We start from the raw sequence: 19,589 nt of genomic DNA, 5'->3' as shown, positions 1-19,589 counted from the left end.
TTCCAATCTCTTCATAAAGAAAAGCAAGGTCTCCTGGGCAAAGCCCTTCAAAAAAATTTAGTGCATGAAATCACATTACTCAGCTCTTTTTGCAGTAGCCTTGTGATTAGCACCGGTGCAGAAGGAAGTCAATGGTGTGAAAGCTCCAGAGAATTGTAGAATGAAATTTTGCGGGACTTTAGTATAGTACTTGAAACGCACTAAAGAGAGGGGTGTGAGGGGCATTATCATGACATAAAGAGGCCACTACATATGTTCAAACAAATTTCTACTGAACATTTCTAATATTTCATTTTCCATGCTATAGAGCCTTCAAACAAAACAAAACAAAAAAATGTTTTAAGCCTTTACCTTTGCTATCAAATTTAGCTGTATAACTCTTATAGCATTCCACCATTCCATGCTTTCACCCTTTACCTATATTTAGAGGAGAGTGTCTTTAATATGCCATCCATCACATATCTATAGTGTCTTTAATATGCCATCCATCACATATCTATAGTGTCTTTAATTCACCTATTCTTGATGGCTGTGTTACCTACTTTAGTACACGTTTTCTAAAATAAGCTTATTTCAAATATTTGAATCCATAACATACTTCTCTCTTCCATAGGGTATGACACGAGTTTTTCCCTCTCTTTTCTTTTTACTATCTTTTTTTCTCTACCCGCCATCTCTTGCTTTCTCTTTGAATCATTTTTACTACTATGGCAACTCCAAGGGTTGATCCACACTCAAAGAAAAGACACCATATCAACTCGGTGTTTGACAAACTCTATTGCACATGGAGAAGTATTCATCATAAAGCTCTACATGATGAGGCTGCAGCTCAAAGACTACATGCATAAGGGAAGAAGCATGTAGATTTATGGGGTCAAGGAGGTCTATACCCTCTTGACCCATCAACTAGTAATCCTCCATCATTTAGGACTTTGCATGATCTTGTTTGATTCAATGGGGATGGTAGAGAAGGCTTATTTGGATACTACTCAAGATTAAATAATCAAGCTACTCTTCCCATTGTCAACACACACACATGGCTGAAACTATGCTTGGTGTGTACAAGAAATCTAGTAAAGGGCTAAAAGACATTATGATCTCACAAACTCAGCATGTAAATGAGTTAGAAAGACTACTTCAATCATCTCAGGAAGAGGTAACATAGCTTAGACAAACCAACAAAAACTTGGAGGAACATACACTCCAAAAAACCCAACTATTAGCAATCTTTTATGTTTAGAAGAACGTTCACTAGTAGTAGTGTGATAATACTTACACTTAGGGTGGTCTCCCTTTGTAAAAACCCATGTAGCATATGCATTCAAGTTGTAATTATAAAACCCCATATTTACATATTTTTAAAACCTAGATACACCCCAGGAATATCTAAATATTAACATGTTTTTAAAACCTAGATACACCCCTTATGTAAATTTTATGATGATAAAAGAACCTCAGGTATTAAAATTTTCACATTTTAAATTGGAAAATCCCTTATTTATGCAATTCCACATTTTAAATTGGAAAATACCTTATTTTTGCAATTCCACATAAGATTAAACCTTATTATTTTGAACCAGTTTTGAAGTCACATGTTGTCTTACACATTTTTGGTAATTGCACTTTTAGAAGTAAATGTGCATGCGCAAAGAGAGAAAAAAGGCAAAGCATAATGGACAGCTAGTTTTTCTTATACTTTTGAGTATTGATATCGTGTGCATGATCAACCTTCTAGAAAATAGCATGCCCCTTCTAAAAAAGGATTTCATGGTGAGAGCGGATTTTTTTAAAAAGCAATCATAATATATATATATATATATATAATCCCATTTTTATTTAGTGAGATATAAAGTGTATGATGCTATTTGGAAAAAAAAAGGACTTCTTAGGCACAGCCTAGTATGATTTGCATGGTCTCAAAAAGCAGAGGGTGAAGACTAAGCCAGCCAAATATGGACCTAGAACAAAGAGATGGTATAAGAAGGTTAAGCCAGCAAGTTACATCTTTGTGGCCTTTATTGAGAATCCAGTGGGGACTAGACCAACAATGAAAATTTGGTTTCAAAAAGGATGAGGTGAAGGGTGAGGTTATGGAAAAACAGGCTCTTAGGGGCTGCTCAACTGAAGCTTTGGTTGAGGCTTGTATTTTGCTTGGGTACTAGTTGTCTTGGGAAGAATCTTCTTTTGTTTCTGAGGATGATAGATGAGATTTGGTGTGTAGCCTGCTTAATGATGGTTGACTTATCTGTTGTTGAGGGCTGATTGTGGGGCTGGAAAGAATGCTATGTAAAGTTTTTCCTTTCTTTTTATAATATATATCTATTGATTTAAAAAAAGGACTTGTAGGGACTTATTGTTGTTGAGGGCTGATTGTGGGGCTCGAAAGAATGCTATGTAAATTTTTTCCTTTCTTTTTATAACATATATCTATTGGTTAGGACTTGTGGCTATCTTAGTAGAGTGATAATTACCTATGTAAATTTTTTCCTTTCTTTTTATAACATATATCTATTGGTTAGGACTTGTGGCTATCTTAGTAGAGTGATAATTACCGTGGCAATGTGGGGACATTGAGAAGTAGGTTGTCTATGGACATGGAGTTGGAGTTAGAGTTGGAGCCGGAGCCCGATTGGACGTAGTATTGAGCATTTTCGGCCACAACAGCGCCAGCATCATAGATGTCTTTGGAAAAAGGGAGGAGCGGTAAAACCTCGTCATCGTCCTCGTCAGCATGCTGCAAGGACCGAGTGACACGTCGGAGCTCGTCTGCCACGTGGCTCATGGAGGGGCGTTCAGCACCACGTAAGGCGAGACAGCGGTGAGCGAGGGTGGCGACAGCCATGACGGAGGAGCGAGTGCGCCCGTTAGCATCACTCGGTAGGGTGGAGGGGTGCTCGATGCGAGGGTCAATTAGCTCTGCGCCCCTGCCTTCTTGCATGCGATTGATGAAGAGGAGGGCAAGGTTGGCGAAGCGGGGCTCGCGGGTGCGGTTGTCAACGGGCTTGAGGCCAGTGACGAGCTCCACGAGCATGACGCCGAGGCTGTATACATCACTCTTGTCGGTGAGCTGGAGCGTCTGAAAATACTCGGGATCTAGGTACCCGATGGTGCCCTGCACTGCCGTCGACACGTGCTCCACACCGTCCGGCAAAAGGCGGGAAACGCCGAAGTCCGCCACCTTGGCGTCCAAGTTGTCATCTAGCAACACGTTCGCCGACTTCACGTCCCGGTGCAAAATGGGGGGTGAGGCGGCTGCATGCAAATACGCCAAAGCCTCTGCCGTCTGCCTTGCCACTTTGAGCCTCTGCTCCCACCCCATTACAGTAGCTGCCGCCTGTGACTCCAAGTTTTCCGCCACATTGCCATTCGACACGTACTCATAAACCAACAGAGGCGTCGCTGTCTCCAAACAGCAGCCCAGCAGCCTCACGATATGCCTGTGATTTATCTGCATCAATATGGCCATCTCATTCAAAAATTGCTCATTATTTCCATCTCCGCCCGTATTTGCCTTCTTTATCGCCACCACCCTCCCACCTTCAAGCGTTCCTTTGAAGACCGTCCCAAAACCTCCCACCCCTAGCTTCATTTCATCTGAATAGTTGTTTGTAGCAGCTTTCAGCTCCTCTGCACTGAATAGCTTTGTTGTCTCTCTGCCCCCTGCGGCTCCTATATAAGCTTGTAGCTGTAGGCCACCATTCTGCATGAAATACTTCCTTCTTGTCCTATGCCTCCACCATATTGCGAGGAAGATAAAACTGCCCATCAACAAGGCCAACCCCAAGATGCCTATTCAAAAACAAAAGGCAAAAGAAGGAAAAGAAATCAGATCGAGTCTGTTTCGTGGGTGTGTGTGTGTGAGAGAGAGATAAATATTTCATTATTTTATGGCACAAAAGGTAAAATTTTTAACTTTAACGTAAACATTCAGCAATTATACATTAATCGTTAACCTTGGGGAAAAGTGTCAGCATTCAAGATATCAAGCTTTCTCTAGTCTTAGACCCTTGAAAAATTTCATACAATTCTAAGCTTTAAGCTTAGGAAAGAGCAAGGTGTCTCCCAAGCTACTTACCACCACTAATGGCAAAAGCATTTCTCAAGGAGGGTGAAAATCTGCAACCAGATCCATTTCTGTGGCCGTCTCCCACATAGAACCGAGAATTGCACTTGCATGTGTAGCTCCCATCTGAGTTATGACATGTTGTAGTTCTCAGAATGCAATCATTGTTTGAAGGATCTGAGCATTCATCAATATCTGAAACAGTATACAAAGCGTGCGAGTTAACACAAGCGGAAGAAACTGACGTAAAATTAATCAATGGCAATCAATATATTAGCTTGATTGATATGCAAATAGGTGATAAGGGGGTTACTTAGAAAGCCTTTCATCTGTGAACAAAGAATGTATCCATGGCCTTTCAAGGAGATGAGATTCACAGATAAGCATATTTGGAAATGCCCTTATCTATATGATGCCTACGTCTGAATTAAAAAAAAACTCATAATCCCTCAAGCAAAATTGGCAACAATGAGCAAGAAATACATACCCACACAGCCGGATCCCTTTGAATAGCCATCACCCTTATATCCAGAAGCACAAGAACACAGATATCCAGGGACTCCAACCACATTAATGACATTTGAGTGGTTGGAGCAAGCATTACCAAAACTATTGCTGGTATTTTGATTTGAAGGCAATGCCCACTTAAGCTTTAAGCGGTAAGACTCATTATCAAAGTCTGTGAAATTCGGATAGAAAAGGGTGGCAAAGTATTTAGAGCAGGAGCTATCTGCAGTAATGGTGTCATTTGAGAAGAGCGAGCTAGACTGTACTGTGTAGGAAGCAATGCGGGAGGATGAGTCTGGGGGCAAGGTGGAGACACAGCACGTCCTACCGCCACATTTCGGATTGTTATCGTCTCGCGGGCACAACACAAAGCAACCACCCACATCAACATCAGAGTAATCATCCTCGGAAGAGTTCTGTTGCGAGCTGCTATTTGCATAATTGCCAGTAACAAGCACGCCATCCGTCGTGCAACCGAAGCTTCCGAACTTGTTATCATCTGATATGAAATATGGGGCCGGGAAGGATGGAAGCCCTATAGTCGATGCTGCAAGTCCACATGTTTGATTTTCTGTTAAGCGCAGAACTGTTCTCAAGCTGGTGATATCAACAATGAGGCTATCGTTGTGGATTTCTATCACTTGGAGCTGGGTGAGATTGCCATTGTATGTTGCGCTGTTGGAGATCAACAGCTTCTCTGAACCGCACTGGAGCTCAAAAGAGGAGGAGAAGGAGGGGCATGCAAGAGAGCTTGTTAGCTTAAAAGGGTAGCGAACTGTGAGATTGCCACATGTCTGGTTTAAGCAGTCAACCCGCGTCGGCTGAGAGGATGTTAAATGACAAAATGTGAGAGAAAATACTATGATTATGATTAATGCCATAGAATTAGAGAGAAAATACTATGAGAGGATGTTAAATGACAAAATGTGAGAGAAAATACTATGATTATGATTAATGCCATAGAATTAGAGAGTATGAGGGGCTGCGAAGAGATGGCCAATATTATTGAGTATATATTGGCTTCCTTTGCAAAGACGAGAGACTTTTCTTATTAGACTAAGTCAAGCGCTACCTCACGCACGTTTTTTTTTTCTCAATATAACTCCTCGTTTTTTTTTTCTCAATATAACTCCTTAACTCAACCTACTTAACTCATTTCTGAAAATTAGGGCTACAAAAGTCCTTAATCCGTACCAAAAAAACACATTGATAGTGTATCGTGTTTATAACACTTTGAGTAGATTTCTATTTCTCAACACATAAATTGGAGCAAAACCTTACATAAACTACAGCAAAACAAAGATGGAATAAATTAAAATTATTAACCGTACATAAATAAAATAAAATAATAAGAGAGCTTGAAAATAAGAAAGAGATCACTATCGACACAACGAATCACCCTTGAATGAGTACGGCCTATCATACCGCTCACCCATATTTATATGTATTAAGGCTTGCTTTTTCAAAAAAATATCTCCAAAAACAAAGCATAGGTGCTTTTGAGTTTCTGAACGTAAAAGCTATTCTAAAATATATAAAGTCTTGGGCCTATTAAAAGTATAAATACTAGTTGATATGTACAAAGGTTTGAGGCCTTGGCCTTCCAAAAATATTAATGTCAAAATATGAAACCATAATTTAGGTATTCACATATCTTCTAAAATATCTCATTTGTGATCCAATAAATGTTCCACTAAATCATCGCCTACATCTAAAATAATATCAGTAAGCATGCACATAATTAGTTAAATATATTAATCTTGACTATATTATTAATGCTGGGTCTCCTACTCAAAGCATCATCAACAACATTCTCACAACCAGGTGTATATTGAACTATAGTGCTGAAAACTTTGAATAAAAGATGCCCACTTAAGCATTAACTAGGAGTAAGCTCATTAACTAGGACTAGATAAGTCTAGGAAATTGGTTTAGAAGTTGCAAGCTCATTAATTAGGACTAGATTGAATTCCATCAGCAAACACAATATGTTCGAGGTATTTAACTTTTTTTTTAAAGAACTCTCTTTTATCTGGGTTGACATAGAGTTAATTCTCCTTCAAAAGATTGAATACTATTGAGCTAGGTTTTTTTCATGCTCATCATTGTCTTTGACAATGAGTAAGATATCAATAAAGAAAATAACCACGAAATTCTAGTACTTCAGGAATATACGGTTCATCATGCATTTAAATATCATTAGAGTATTAGTAAGTCCAAAAGGCATTACTAAAAACTCATAATAACCCGTTTGCGTGAAAAAGATAGTGTTATAGACATTTTATTCGGCCATTCTAATTTGTTATCATATGATATGAAATATGGGCCTGGGAAGGATGAAAGACTTATAACTGATGTACTAGCTGTTGCAAGTCCACATGTTTGATTTGATGTTTCCAGAAATCTAGATAGCCACTTGCATTAGGAACTCAATGGAGTCTTTTTGGGCCCTTTAATTTGCCATGAGATTATGGAAACGTTTAACTTTTTGACAAATAAGAGCCCGCCATGTAAGCAAAAACCAATGGTTTGTAAGAGAGGTGTAAGAGTGGTCAAAGGGTGCACTTTTTCCCCCAAAAAGGGGAGGGGGCAATTTTACAATTTTCGGACCTCCATAACTTCTACATACAAGCTCCGATTTGAGCGGAGATTACAGATTCGTGATCTACGCATCAAGAGCTTTCCATAGATATGCTACATGATATGGTTTTATCCGCTAGATTTTAAATTCCATTTTCCCCCCAAAATTTAAATTCGAATAAAGTAGCCGTTTTGAGGCTTCAAATTAGAAAACGTTTCTTCTTAAGAGAAAAGGTTTGACTCCCTTAAACTGCCAAATAAAAGGGCCCAAGAAGACTCCATTGAGTTCCTAATGTCGTCTCGCGATCCTCCCACATTTGTTATCACATCGAGGCAGTTCCCAATCCTACAACGCAATTCCTTTCATGAAGATCATGTGGGATCTCTACGGCAAGCCAATCACAGTGATAGCCTAATCACTCAATCAACAGCGAGAGAAGAAGCAAGAGGGAAGCATGAGAAAACGAGTGATTAGCACTAATCATACCCAAACCCTAACCCTAAGAATACCACACATGCTAGATTAGAGTTGTAAGAGAGAGGGAGAGAGGGAGAGAGAACACTCCAATGCTATTGCATAAATGGGAGAGACAAAGAAGACGAGAGAGTTAATACACAAGGAAATGTCATGCAAGGCACTGAATCAAATGTTCAACAACCCACTCAAAAGGTTTATCAAACATAATTTTGCATACAGGTGGCAAGCTTAGCAATACAAAGAATGCTTGTCCAATTTTCCCAAAGATGTGGTAATATCTATTGTAGACTTTGCTAAGAATTAATCTTTTAAAGGAGCAAAATGAGATACAGTCAATGCACTAGTATTCAAGCCAAGTTTCCATATTTGTGCATATTACATACTTTCGCATTGGAGGTGACATCCACAAAACGATACAGTTGTATATCTATGATGATAAGAAGCATGATACCCATTTTGTGCAACATTGTTTCATGCTACATTATAATTGGGTATTACCCTATGGTATTCCCCTACAACGTCATTGGGTTTACTCTGATGGTGCTTCGTCTAAATTCAAAGCAAAAAGGCCTTTCTACTTTGTTTCCAGGTACACTGCCATCACAGGGTTGCAAATGACTTGGAATTTCTTTGGCTCTGGTCATGGAAAGGGAGAGCACGATGGTGAAGTAGGGAATGTGGTGAAGAGAGCACTAACTCATGAACAACTCAAGCCTACTAGTGCTAAGCTCCAATGTGCAACTAATGTTGTAAAGTTTTTGTAAGAAACGCTCACATTGTAACCGAGTTCACTGATATGAATCACAAGCTCAGTATGTTAGTAGAGTCTTTTGGGAGATAAAGTTGGGTGATATAGATAGAGATAAGGCATGGAATGTCAAGTTTGTAAGTAATAAACACAAGATCCCTACAATCAGTCTCTCCATACTCTTAGCATGATCCAATAGCATTGAGGGTGCCTCGGTGAGGGTGCCTCGGTTATCATGTTCTTGTAGTAATTGCATTGAACACTTATGGCATAGATGCAATAATCAGTCTCATATTCATAGTTGGGACTACATTGCCCTTGAACCATTGGTAGATGGCATTGAAGAAGACAATGTTGACATTGATATTAACATCGCAAACATTGAGGAGGCCACCTACAAAGGGCACCATGATACCCTTAGTGATGTCCTTCTTGTAGAGACAATTTCGCAGTGAGACAGAGCTAAAAAAGGAGATCCAGAGAAAGCGGACTTCCACATTTTGAAATGCACAAAGGAGACAGAGCTGTGCAAGAGACCTACAAAGGAAGGATGGGGGAATGCCATTGCACGAGGTTGTTTTACTATGAAAGGGTTCTTCTATGCACCTAAAGACGAGAAAACCTCTGAGTTGTGGGATTACAAGTCAATGGCCTTGATAGCAATACATCTTGTACGAGCAGTCAAATTTCCACTGGTTGGACCCACACCCACTTAACAAAAATATGTTTGTCCTATCCCCTGAGGTACATGAAGCTATGTACAATAGTATGCCATTCAATTTTTAGCATACTTGTTAGATACAACGCTATGTAAAACAATATGCCATTCAATTATGTGCATACTTGACATGTTTTTATCTATGCTCATGAAATTTAGTGCTCAGGGAATATGTATTATGTAGCTTCAATGATTAAATTCTCATGAATATTTGATTGGATGCACGTAAACCTTGTCAAAATGAAGATTTTGATGATTTGAGGTAGGCTTTAATGATTCATCTGCCAAAAAGAATTTCACACCCGTGGGGGTTTGTTTTAAAAAAAAACTCCTTACTAATTGTGCTATTTCCCTTTTCAACTCACTATTCTTAAAAATGGCGATAGAGGATACTTTCTTTGCAAATGAGAAAATTAATCCTAAATTGGGAATTCCAATTAATACAACATCAATACATGGAGACACTCAAGTACTAACAGTAGTAGAAATGACGCACAAAGAAGAAGAAGAAGACTGAAAAGAATCTTAATACTTCGAGTCTAATTTATACATACATCTGGTTTTGTTCTGTTTATGATTGCAATATATACTGTATAATCATACACCTTACTTTACAATTGATCTACGTTGGGAGGAAGTGGGTTTGATGAGGAGGTGGGCTTCATCTTCTTCGATGGTCTTCCGTCTTCTTTGTCTTCTTCTTGAGCTTCATCTGCTTTTGGGAGATCTATTTTTGGTAGTTACACCTCTGGATGCAACAATTTTGGAGGAACACTTGCTCTCATTAGATATCTTTTGCCATAAGGAGGCAATGTGTCTGGTTCATTTATTCCTACCTCAAGATCCTGGGCTGTGTATGACAAGTAGTAGGGGCATCTTAGCACTTGACATCCATGCCCCTGACCAAACACCCGCAATGCAAACTGTTTCTCCACAAGCACCACATTCTCAGCATTCAATGGCACATCATATCCACCACAAAACCCGGAGAGTACTTTCAATGCGAATAAAGGAAATTTTGCATTGTCTTTTGAGAACTCTTTATGAAATATAATGATCTGCCCATCAAAATTGTAATAATCATGAGTCAAGTCAACTTACTATCAATTATAAGCAAGTGTCATAAAGTGTATGCACCTTTTGATGATTCAAATGTCTTATATACTCAGTGTGAGACTACCATCCTTTCGATGACTTGTTGATTTTGAACTGCTAGCATCGGATGATCTTGAGCCTCCTGCTCTCTTCCGAAAATCATCATCATATACAAAAACATGCAAGCAATGTAATACATTTAATCGACAAAATACATGTAGAACAAATAATAATAGCTTAAGAAATTTTCAGTACTATTACTTGTTGCTTTTCATCACCCTCAAGCATTTTTCTTGTCCACCACAAAGGGATCATAGACTTATTGTCTTCATGTACGGTAGCTGCTATATATTTGCCCATATCTTCTAAACCAAGATGGTCTGTAATCACTATAGCCTCCTCCTCGGAATTGGCTTTCATATGCTCTAGCTTCATTGAACATGTCCCTTGATATCTCCTTGCCAGGCATATACTCAGAGTCCTGGATTGCAAAATCAACTAGCAGATGTTTGTCAACTCCTTGCTCTACCTACCCCATGTCTACTTCACTATAATTTGCTAAAGCAGCCAAGCAATAGTCTTCATGATATTAAAAGGATGCATAATGTCTGTTAATAATATATAATCACATAGGTCTGCCATAGTAAAGCTAGGTAAAGAAGGAAGTGACAAGTCCCTCTATTCATTCTCATTAGGTGGACTTGCTTCCAATGGGATGATACTCATGGGTGCTGCTACATTGACACCGACAAGGGATGCACAGGTGGGAAACATTTCCTTTTCAGCCTCTGCCCTGTCCTTCGATGGATCAATAGCCACCTCTTCTTCAACTATATCATCCTTGATTGGCACTTGACTGCTTGGTAAATCCGTTGTCTAGGGCTCGGAGTCTTTAGTAAGGAGATGCAGAAAACAAAGAAATCTATAATTGTATTTGAGAATGCGACACTTCTTTGAGTGTAATGGGCATTTCTCCTCTACTCTACTGCCGCAGTTGGGATCTTTTTATAAGACAGTGGTTGAGCCTTCTTTTCATGACTTTGTCTATTGCAAAATCAGTTTGATGAACATATCATTCACCATTGGACGTCATGATGTTTCTAGAAACTATATGTTTATAATCTTGCTCCCCTGATTATTGAGAACAATCCTAGAAATCTTGATAATGTTCTCAAAAAAAGGAAATTCTACATTGAACATTACAGACAATTCAGGAGCATGGTGGTGGATATGTGCATTGTATAGGAATATATACAACTTTTCTGCGCAAGACTCTTTTGCCTCGTCACCAGATTCCAAGAGAATGTCCAAATCAGGAGCCGACATGCCTAAAGAAACATTTCAATCGATTAAGAAAAGCACACTTAATATACAAGGGGTCAGTACCAAGCGTGATAAGGGGCTTAGAAAATGCATGGCAGCACCTTGTCGCTTGGTACTGACCACAAAAAAAAGGATACAAAAGGGGTCAGTATCAAGCGATAGGGGCTTACATGATGCTTGCGATCTCCCTAGAACTTGGTACTGACCCCTTCTGTATAAAAGGATAGACATGGGGGTAAATATGAGGCCATATGTATCATGGGGTGGGTACCAAGCAATAGGGGATTAGGAGAGGTCCGCGAGCCCCTTACTACTTTGTACTGACCTCGATAACAAAATGGAAGACCCCAAAACAAAAAAAACCAAAAGGGGGTTAGTATCAAGTGATTAGGGGGGCTTATGCAATGCTTGCGAGTTCCCTACCGCTTGGTACTGACCCCTTGTGTATGAAAGGAGAGACATGGGGGTAAAGACGAGTCCATATGGATCATGGAGTCAGTACCAAGCGGTAGGGGGATTATGCAATGTCCGTGAGTCCCTTACCACTTCGTACTGACTTAGATAACAAAATGAAAGACTCCAAAACAAGAAAAAACAAAAGGGGGTTAGTATCAAGCGATTAGGGGCTTACGCAATGCCTGCGAGTTTCCTACCACTTGGTACTAACCCCTTGTGTATAAAAGGAGAGACATGGGGGTAAATACAAGGCCGCTATGGATCATGGGGTGAAACATCCCTGCCCCCTCCGCGCAACGAATTCGGGGGTGCTAGTAGCAGAAGTAGCACTTCTTATGCAGGACAGAGCCTCTCACTCGGGGCCTTGCCCACGGATATCCGGACAAGAGACTAATCCCTCGGTTCTTCCAAAATCAAACCCGTAAAAACTTCCCTCATCCAGAAAGCACAAGCGATTCCTCTAGGATATTTTTATGCTAACGTAGTCAAGAGCCTTAATTAACCAAACTGATTCGACTGAACCCGTAAGCTACATGGTCAGATCAAGGAAAAGACTCGCACTTGGATCATAGAGACCAACGCTTTTTTCCTCATCAAGAGGCACAGCCGTTGATTCTTTTCCATAGAACAAGGACTATCCGGGATTTACTTCATCTATCGTACCATAACAGAATTGAGTCTCGTTTTAGGGATCCATCAATCCAGCCTAATTCCATCCAGTCCCATGGGTCAGCCAACCGCCCAACCACTGTAGTGATGGGATCCATTTAGGAATTCGGTTAGGTTTTTATCCCGGGTACCAGGGAAAAGAGTTCCTAGGTCCCCTAGCCAGATATTCATGCAAACTTCAAGCTAGTCACACCACTTATACACCCAATATGAAATTACCTTTTTCACAGATTTAGTTGTCTTTAAAACAATCTTTTAATGAAACCACAGTGTCATTGATCATAATCCTCCAAAATATTCGGTTGAATCCTAATTTCCAATCATTCCTTCATCGGTATACCTATGGCATCATTGGCAACTAGAACGCTGATCACTTGTCCACTCAGGGGCCTTTTTAATAGTTCCTAGCTCATAGTACCCGGAAATATATTCACTTATGAAAATCCAGATGGACTCTCCGTTGAAGATCAGCAAGATCAGTAGTGACCCAGAGCCCAAGCACTGTATGGTCAGCACCCTCTAGGATCCTTCGTAGGCCACCTAGCGCTTCACTCATAGGCCGCTTCCTTGGTCCCTCATCCACCACTATGCGAAACGTCCTCCGTGTTTTGACTCTACGTCAACTGTTGCAACTTTATCACTTAGGTCTCCATGACCTCATTCACAAGACGGTCAAAATGCTTCCCCAGCATTCTTGACATAAAACAGTCATTTAAAAACAGGTCATAAATACAGTTGCTATAACAAACTCTCGTCTTTCCACATTGTTCCACATCAATCCACATTGCTTAATCCAAGTCTGATCATATGTATTCCCAAGTCCGATCATATAACGAACTCTCGTCTTTCCACATTGTTCCACATCAATCCACAGTACTTAATCCAAGTCTGATCATATGTATTCCCATCGTCCTTCATTCATTCTCATGCAATCACATCATTTTCCATCTCATCACATCTTTCCACATTCCCAAGTCTGATCATATAATGAACTCTCGTCTTTCCACATTGTTCCACATCAATCCACATTACTTAATCCAAGTCCGATCATAGTATTCCCATTCTCCTTCATCCATTCTCATGCAATCACATCATTTTTCATCTCATCACATCTTTCCACATTTATACTCATCACATCTCATCCACTCGCATCTACCCATATCCACATCTCATCACATCACATTCATTCACATCTCATCCATTCATATCTACCCCGATCCACATCATATCACATCACATCCATTTGACCTCACATCTCATTCATTCACATCTATCCCGATTCACATCCCATCAGATCTCATCCATTCACATCTCATCTCATTCATTGACATCTATCCTGATTCACATCACATCCATTCACATCACGTATCATCTATTCACATCTATCCCAATTTACATCATATCACATCACATCCATTTCACATCACATCTCATCCATTCACACTTATCTCGACTCACATCACATCACATCCATTCACATTCATCACATTCATTGTATCCCATTCCATCACATACATTCTATCCACATTACGTCACGTCCACATCTATCCACATCATATCTCATTCATTCCATCCACTTTACATCACATCCACATCATATCTCACTCATACACATCCCATCTCATTCATCCACATCCATCCAATCATTCATATGCACGACTATCCACATCTATCCATACACTCACATCTATCACTTCACATTCACATATATTCATATCACATCACATTTCATCCATATCTCTTTACATCACATCACATCTCATCCGCATCCACATCACATTCACAGCCACATCTCTTTACATTACATCACATCTCATCCACATCCACATCACATTCACATCCACATCCCCTTACATCACATCCCATCTCATCCACATCCACATTACATTCACATCCACATCCCCTTACATCACATCACATCTCATCCATATCCACATCACATTCACATCCACATCTCTTTTCAGCACATCACATCTCATCCACATCCACATCCCCTTACATCTCATCCACATCCACATCACATTCACATCCACATCTCTTTGCAACACATCACATCACTTTCACATCCACATCCCTTTACATTACATTTTTTTCACATACACATCCACATCCATTTACATCACATTCTTTCACATACATATCCACATCCATTTACTTCACATTCTTTCACATCCACATCCACATCCATTTACTTCCCATCTCACCCTTTCACATATCCTCTCATCTCATTCTCATCTCATCATTCTTTCACATCCACATCCATTTACTTCACATTCATTTTCATCACACCACATCCCATTTACATCCATTCACATCCTATCGCATCCCATATACATCTTATCATATCTATTCACATCCTATCACATCCCATTCACATCTTATCACATCTCATTTACATCTTATCACATCTATTCACATCCCATTTACATCTTATCACATCTATTCACATCCCATTCACATCTTATCGCATCTTATTTACATCTTATCACATCTATTCACATCCTCCCACATCCCATTTACATCTTATCCCCATTTAGTAGCTTTTCTTACTTCGATACCGATAATGGAAATTTTTCTAAATTTTTGCCAATTGCTTGGCTTAGATAAAGGTTCTTTTTCTCGACGACTATTTTCATATTCTTTCTCAATTTCTCAAATGAATTATATTCAATATTCCTCTCTTGAATAAAAGAATTCATGGGATTTACAAAAATCAATTCTACCCATATTTTCACTTTTGATAAATATTCATAAATTGAATTATACTAAAAATTTCTCTTTTCCCATTTAATTTCTTGGATCTCAAATATCATGGGAATTCCTCTTTTTGTATTTAATTAATTGCATTCCAAATGATCCAGGAGAGAGGAGAGATAAAAAGATCACAATTTTTGTAAGTTAAAAACTCCACCACATGTGTGAAATAGGTGCCTCCTTGAAGTCCCCCCTTTTCCTTTCCAAGGTGTCAAAAATGTATCATTGTACCAAAATATCTCATTTTTTAGTAATATCTCCTAGTTTTTAACTAATAAACCGTGTACTCAGTCAACTCTTCATCTTATGTGGGCATTTACTCATTTTTGGGTATTTTATTTTATTCATTGGATTTATCTCCTCCCCACACTTGGATTGATCCTATTGGCTCATAGGAACCTTAATTGGACCATAATCTAAAAATTTCTGAAAATCTAGACCCTTAGGCTAAGGTTCTTTATACATCCATCGTGTCTGCAAGTATTTTGAGATTTTTTAACCTAAAAATAAGTGTTCATTTTCAGGTTAGTACCATGCGATAAGGGGTTCGTAGGCACTCCGCAAGCTCTTGATCGCTTGGTAACAACCTTTTCTTAACATATTGTGGTTTGTTATGGTAATGTTGCTAACAGGTTCTACACCAAGTGATAGGAAGCTTATTAGCATCCTAGTGGCCCATATCGCTTGTTGGTAGTACCAAACCCCCTTAGGGTCATGTTGCTCATGAGGTTAGTACCAAGCGGAACAAATCTCGTTGGCATCCTTAATATTGATTCCCTTTTGAGATTAGTTTTCTCAAGGGGTCACTACCAAGCGATAGGAGGCTCGTGGGCATTATGCTAGCCCCATATCACTTGGTACTGACTCCCCTTGAGATACGTTGCTCATGGCGTCAGTACCAACAAGCAACACGAGTCTTGTTGGCATCCTGCATGCCCCATATCACTTGGTACTGACCCCCTTTTGTGGTCATTTTTATCATGAGGTTAGTATCAAGCGACGAGAGTCTCGTTTACATGCACCATTTTGCTTGGTACTTTCCCCCTAGCGGTCACCTTGCTCACGGGGTCAGTACCAAGCAATAGGTGGCTTGTGGGCATCGCGCTGGCCCCATATCACTTGGTACTGACTTCCCTTTGGACACATTGCTCTCACGAGGTCAGTACCAAGTGACAAGAGTCTCGTTGGCATCCTTCAGAATCCATTTTGCTTGGTATTGACCCCTTGCGATTAATTTGCTCACGGGGTCAGTACCAATTGATAGGAGATTTGTTGGCATCCTATTGGCCCCATGTCATGAGGCATTGATGACCTTTTGTGGTATTTTTGCTAATGGGTTCAGTACCAAGCGATATAAGGCTTGTGACATTTTGCTCATGGGGTCCGTACCTAGCAATATGAGGCTTGTTTGGCATCCTACTAGCCTCATATCTCTTGGTACCAACTTCCCTTCAGGTCATGTTTCTCACGAACTATACTATAAGATCTTGTTAGTGCGGGCTAGTACCAAGCGATTAGTTGCAAACCGGGCATCTTGCTTGTCCATTATTGCTTGGTACTGACTCCCAATAATTTTTTGGTTATGATCTTATTGATTTTATTTATTGGATGGCGCATACCAAAGCAAACTGCTCGAAGGGTAGATATAAGTGAAAGGCCTATGGAGTCACTTCAAGTGCAAGGTAGGAGGAGAAGATATTAAGCCCACATGGCACTGCTGTGAGAGCTTCGACAGATTGAGCAACATGCAACCTGCAGTAGCGAGGCTACCATTTCAGAGGCTTGTGTGTGAAATTTTTGAACACTCGAGTATTGGCATGCAATGGCCAGCATTTGCAGTTTTGGGTCTCCATGAAATTACTCAAGACTGGCTTATAGAGTTTTTTGAAGATACATATTTCCTCGCTGCCCATGCCCATAGGCTTACAATAATGCCTAGGGATTTTGATACACTCTGTAGATTGAGGTACATATATGACCATCTATTAGCACCTGTCTCTATTAGCGATCATTGCATGATGCTAGAAATCCTAACGGTCCCGTCCCTCCATCCTTGTGCAAGGCTAGTTGAGGACACCTGTACTAATCACGATAGGGACATCTACTCTTGGACTCAGAGAAGAGTAGAAGCACAAGACCAACCATAACAAGATGCCACACACAACCAAAACCAGAGGCCCAATCACAAGCACAACTGAAGGTTGTTGTCGCACAGTCACACAACTGTCTGGTTCTGCCAATGATGGTGGTGATAGTTTTTTTTATGATCAAGAATATGATGATGCATGCCAAGAAGCCAATAGGATTCGTATAGAAATCAACGTCATTGAAGCAAAAAATACTAGAGAATTAAGGGAGTTGGAGAATATTGTGCCCATCAATATGGCATTTATAATTCGGGGAAGCAGGCTTGTTATTAGCTTAGATGGAGCTAACTTACATATTTTACGATGTGGCGAGATATTGGAAGTCACAGACACAGTCGTGAATGTATCACTATGGTATGTTCACATGATTATACTGTGTTCTATTTTCTAATTCTATTTTTTACAAATCCTATTTCTATTTTCTCACAAATCCTAATTTTACTTTCTATTCATTGTGGCCTGTAGGTATTGTCTCTTGCTTCTACCAGAAGAGACACAAAATAGTACATATGTTATAGACCCTCTCATATCAAGGCAATTACAAAATGAGGGGACATCATTTTTGGACCTAATGGCCTCGTTTCAGGGGATCAACCTTAATCTGGCATGAATTATTGTCACAACTTCTAATGAAGAGTGAGTCTTGTGTTAAGTTATAAACTAACAGTATATATTAGGTAATTTGTATGTGTTTTTTTATAACACCTATGTCCTTTTTGATTTTGCAGTGCACATTGGAGTTTTCTTCTTTACAACATTTAACAAAATACATGTTACTTCACAAACTCTGTCTCCAGATATCATGGTCGTGTTAGAGAGTAAGTCCCTATTGACATTTCCCTCTTCCACAATCATTTAGATAGATTTATTGAAGTCGGATAAACTAATGCGTGTTTTGTCAAACTTTCAAATGTGTTCGAAAGTTTGCATCAGGTGTGGAACACCTATTATTGGAGCCTAATCTTATTCAGACCATAAAATATCGAAGAATAAAGGTTCCAGTCCAGCCAGGCGCGATAATAATTGTGGATGGAGGATGTGCCTTAACGCATTTTTTTGCTAGAAATATTTTTATTATTCTTGATGTAAGTGATGTTTATATCAACATCTCCGACACCTAACGTAGAGCTCTATGAGGTTTCTAACAAAAAATTTTCCTTTGTGTACAGGAACTTAATCTGCACAAATATACTCAATTGTATGTTAAACAATTTAGGATAAAAGCTGTACAAAGAATTATTTTGGTGGTGCACGATCGTGTAGAAGAAGAGATAAGATGGGCATAAGATTTCTAAAGGGAAGCCGAAGAGCCTAGACGTCACCAAGAAGAGCAATACCAAAGGGAAGTGCAAGCCCACCAAGCTGCTAATCGACAAATTTGAGAGCCTCATTCTTAAGCACCTCCGCTTGCATTACTCCCAAACGCCTTAGCCACTGACCCCACTGGCTTACTTTGGGACTTGATATCAATCTTGTGCTCTACTAGGGTAACTTGGCATACTTGTGAGTAGCTGTTAGCAAAAAGGTTAGGAAATACATCCAACATTTTTAAGTAATTCTCCCTTTCAGTACTCGCTGCTATGGACTCATCACAGAAGAAGTTCATTCTGTATGGTGAAGACTAGTGACGTCCACATCTCCTTTCTTGAACATGGTTGAAGAAGCTTCCCCTTCCAAGGCTCCATTGTCTTCAGCATCCCCTCGATCCCTTCCCAGGGAAAGACCAGATGCAACTCCCTCCACCTCCCCTTCTAAGATGGAATCCTCGGAGCTACCACTTGTCTCCTCTTCATCGAACGACTCTGACTTTGAACTTTCGGAAGTTGAAGGTTCACCTCTTACCACTTTCTTGCAAGGACGACTCTTGATGTTGTAGTGGACCTTCCTATTCTCACTTTGTAGAATAAGATCACATGTCCCACTTTTGAATTGCCTTCACTTGGCGAAGCCATGGCCTACCCAATATCAATGGTGGTGGGTAAGCCCTAGCATCAGGCTTTGTAGGAATGACCTGGAAAGTTGTAGGCACAGAAATACCACATACATCCACT

The 19,589-nt window shown here is 39.8% G+C and overlaps 1 protein-coding gene across 1 annotated transcript; it reads right to left on the bottom strand.

The window, feature by feature from the left end:
• Window positions 1–2,548: 2,548 nt before the first annotated feature.
• Window positions 2,549–5,451, bottom strand: LOC147611625 (wall-associated receptor kinase 2-like). The gene is made up of 3 exons (XM_086784934.1): window positions 4,551–5,451; window positions 4,076–4,258; window positions 2,549–3,789 (listed from the first exon to the last, which is right to left on the bottom strand). The coding sequence occupies exons 1-3, from the start codon at window positions 5,449–5,451 to the stop codon at window positions 2,549–2,551; spliced, it is 2,325 nt and encodes a 774-aa protein (XP_086641060.1).
• Between the last annotated feature and the right edge of the window lie 14,138 nt (window positions 5,452–19,589).

The sequence above is a fragment of the Cibotium barometz genome, chromosome 47 (assembly GCF_041138505.1).
Source record: "Cibotium barometz isolate CiBa-2024 chromosome 47, ASM4113850v1, whole genome shotgun sequence".
NCBI lineage: Eukaryota > Viridiplantae > Streptophyta > Polypodiopsida > Cyatheales > Cibotiaceae > Cibotium > Cibotium barometz.
This window is presented reverse-complemented; position numbering and strand designations above follow the sequence as displayed.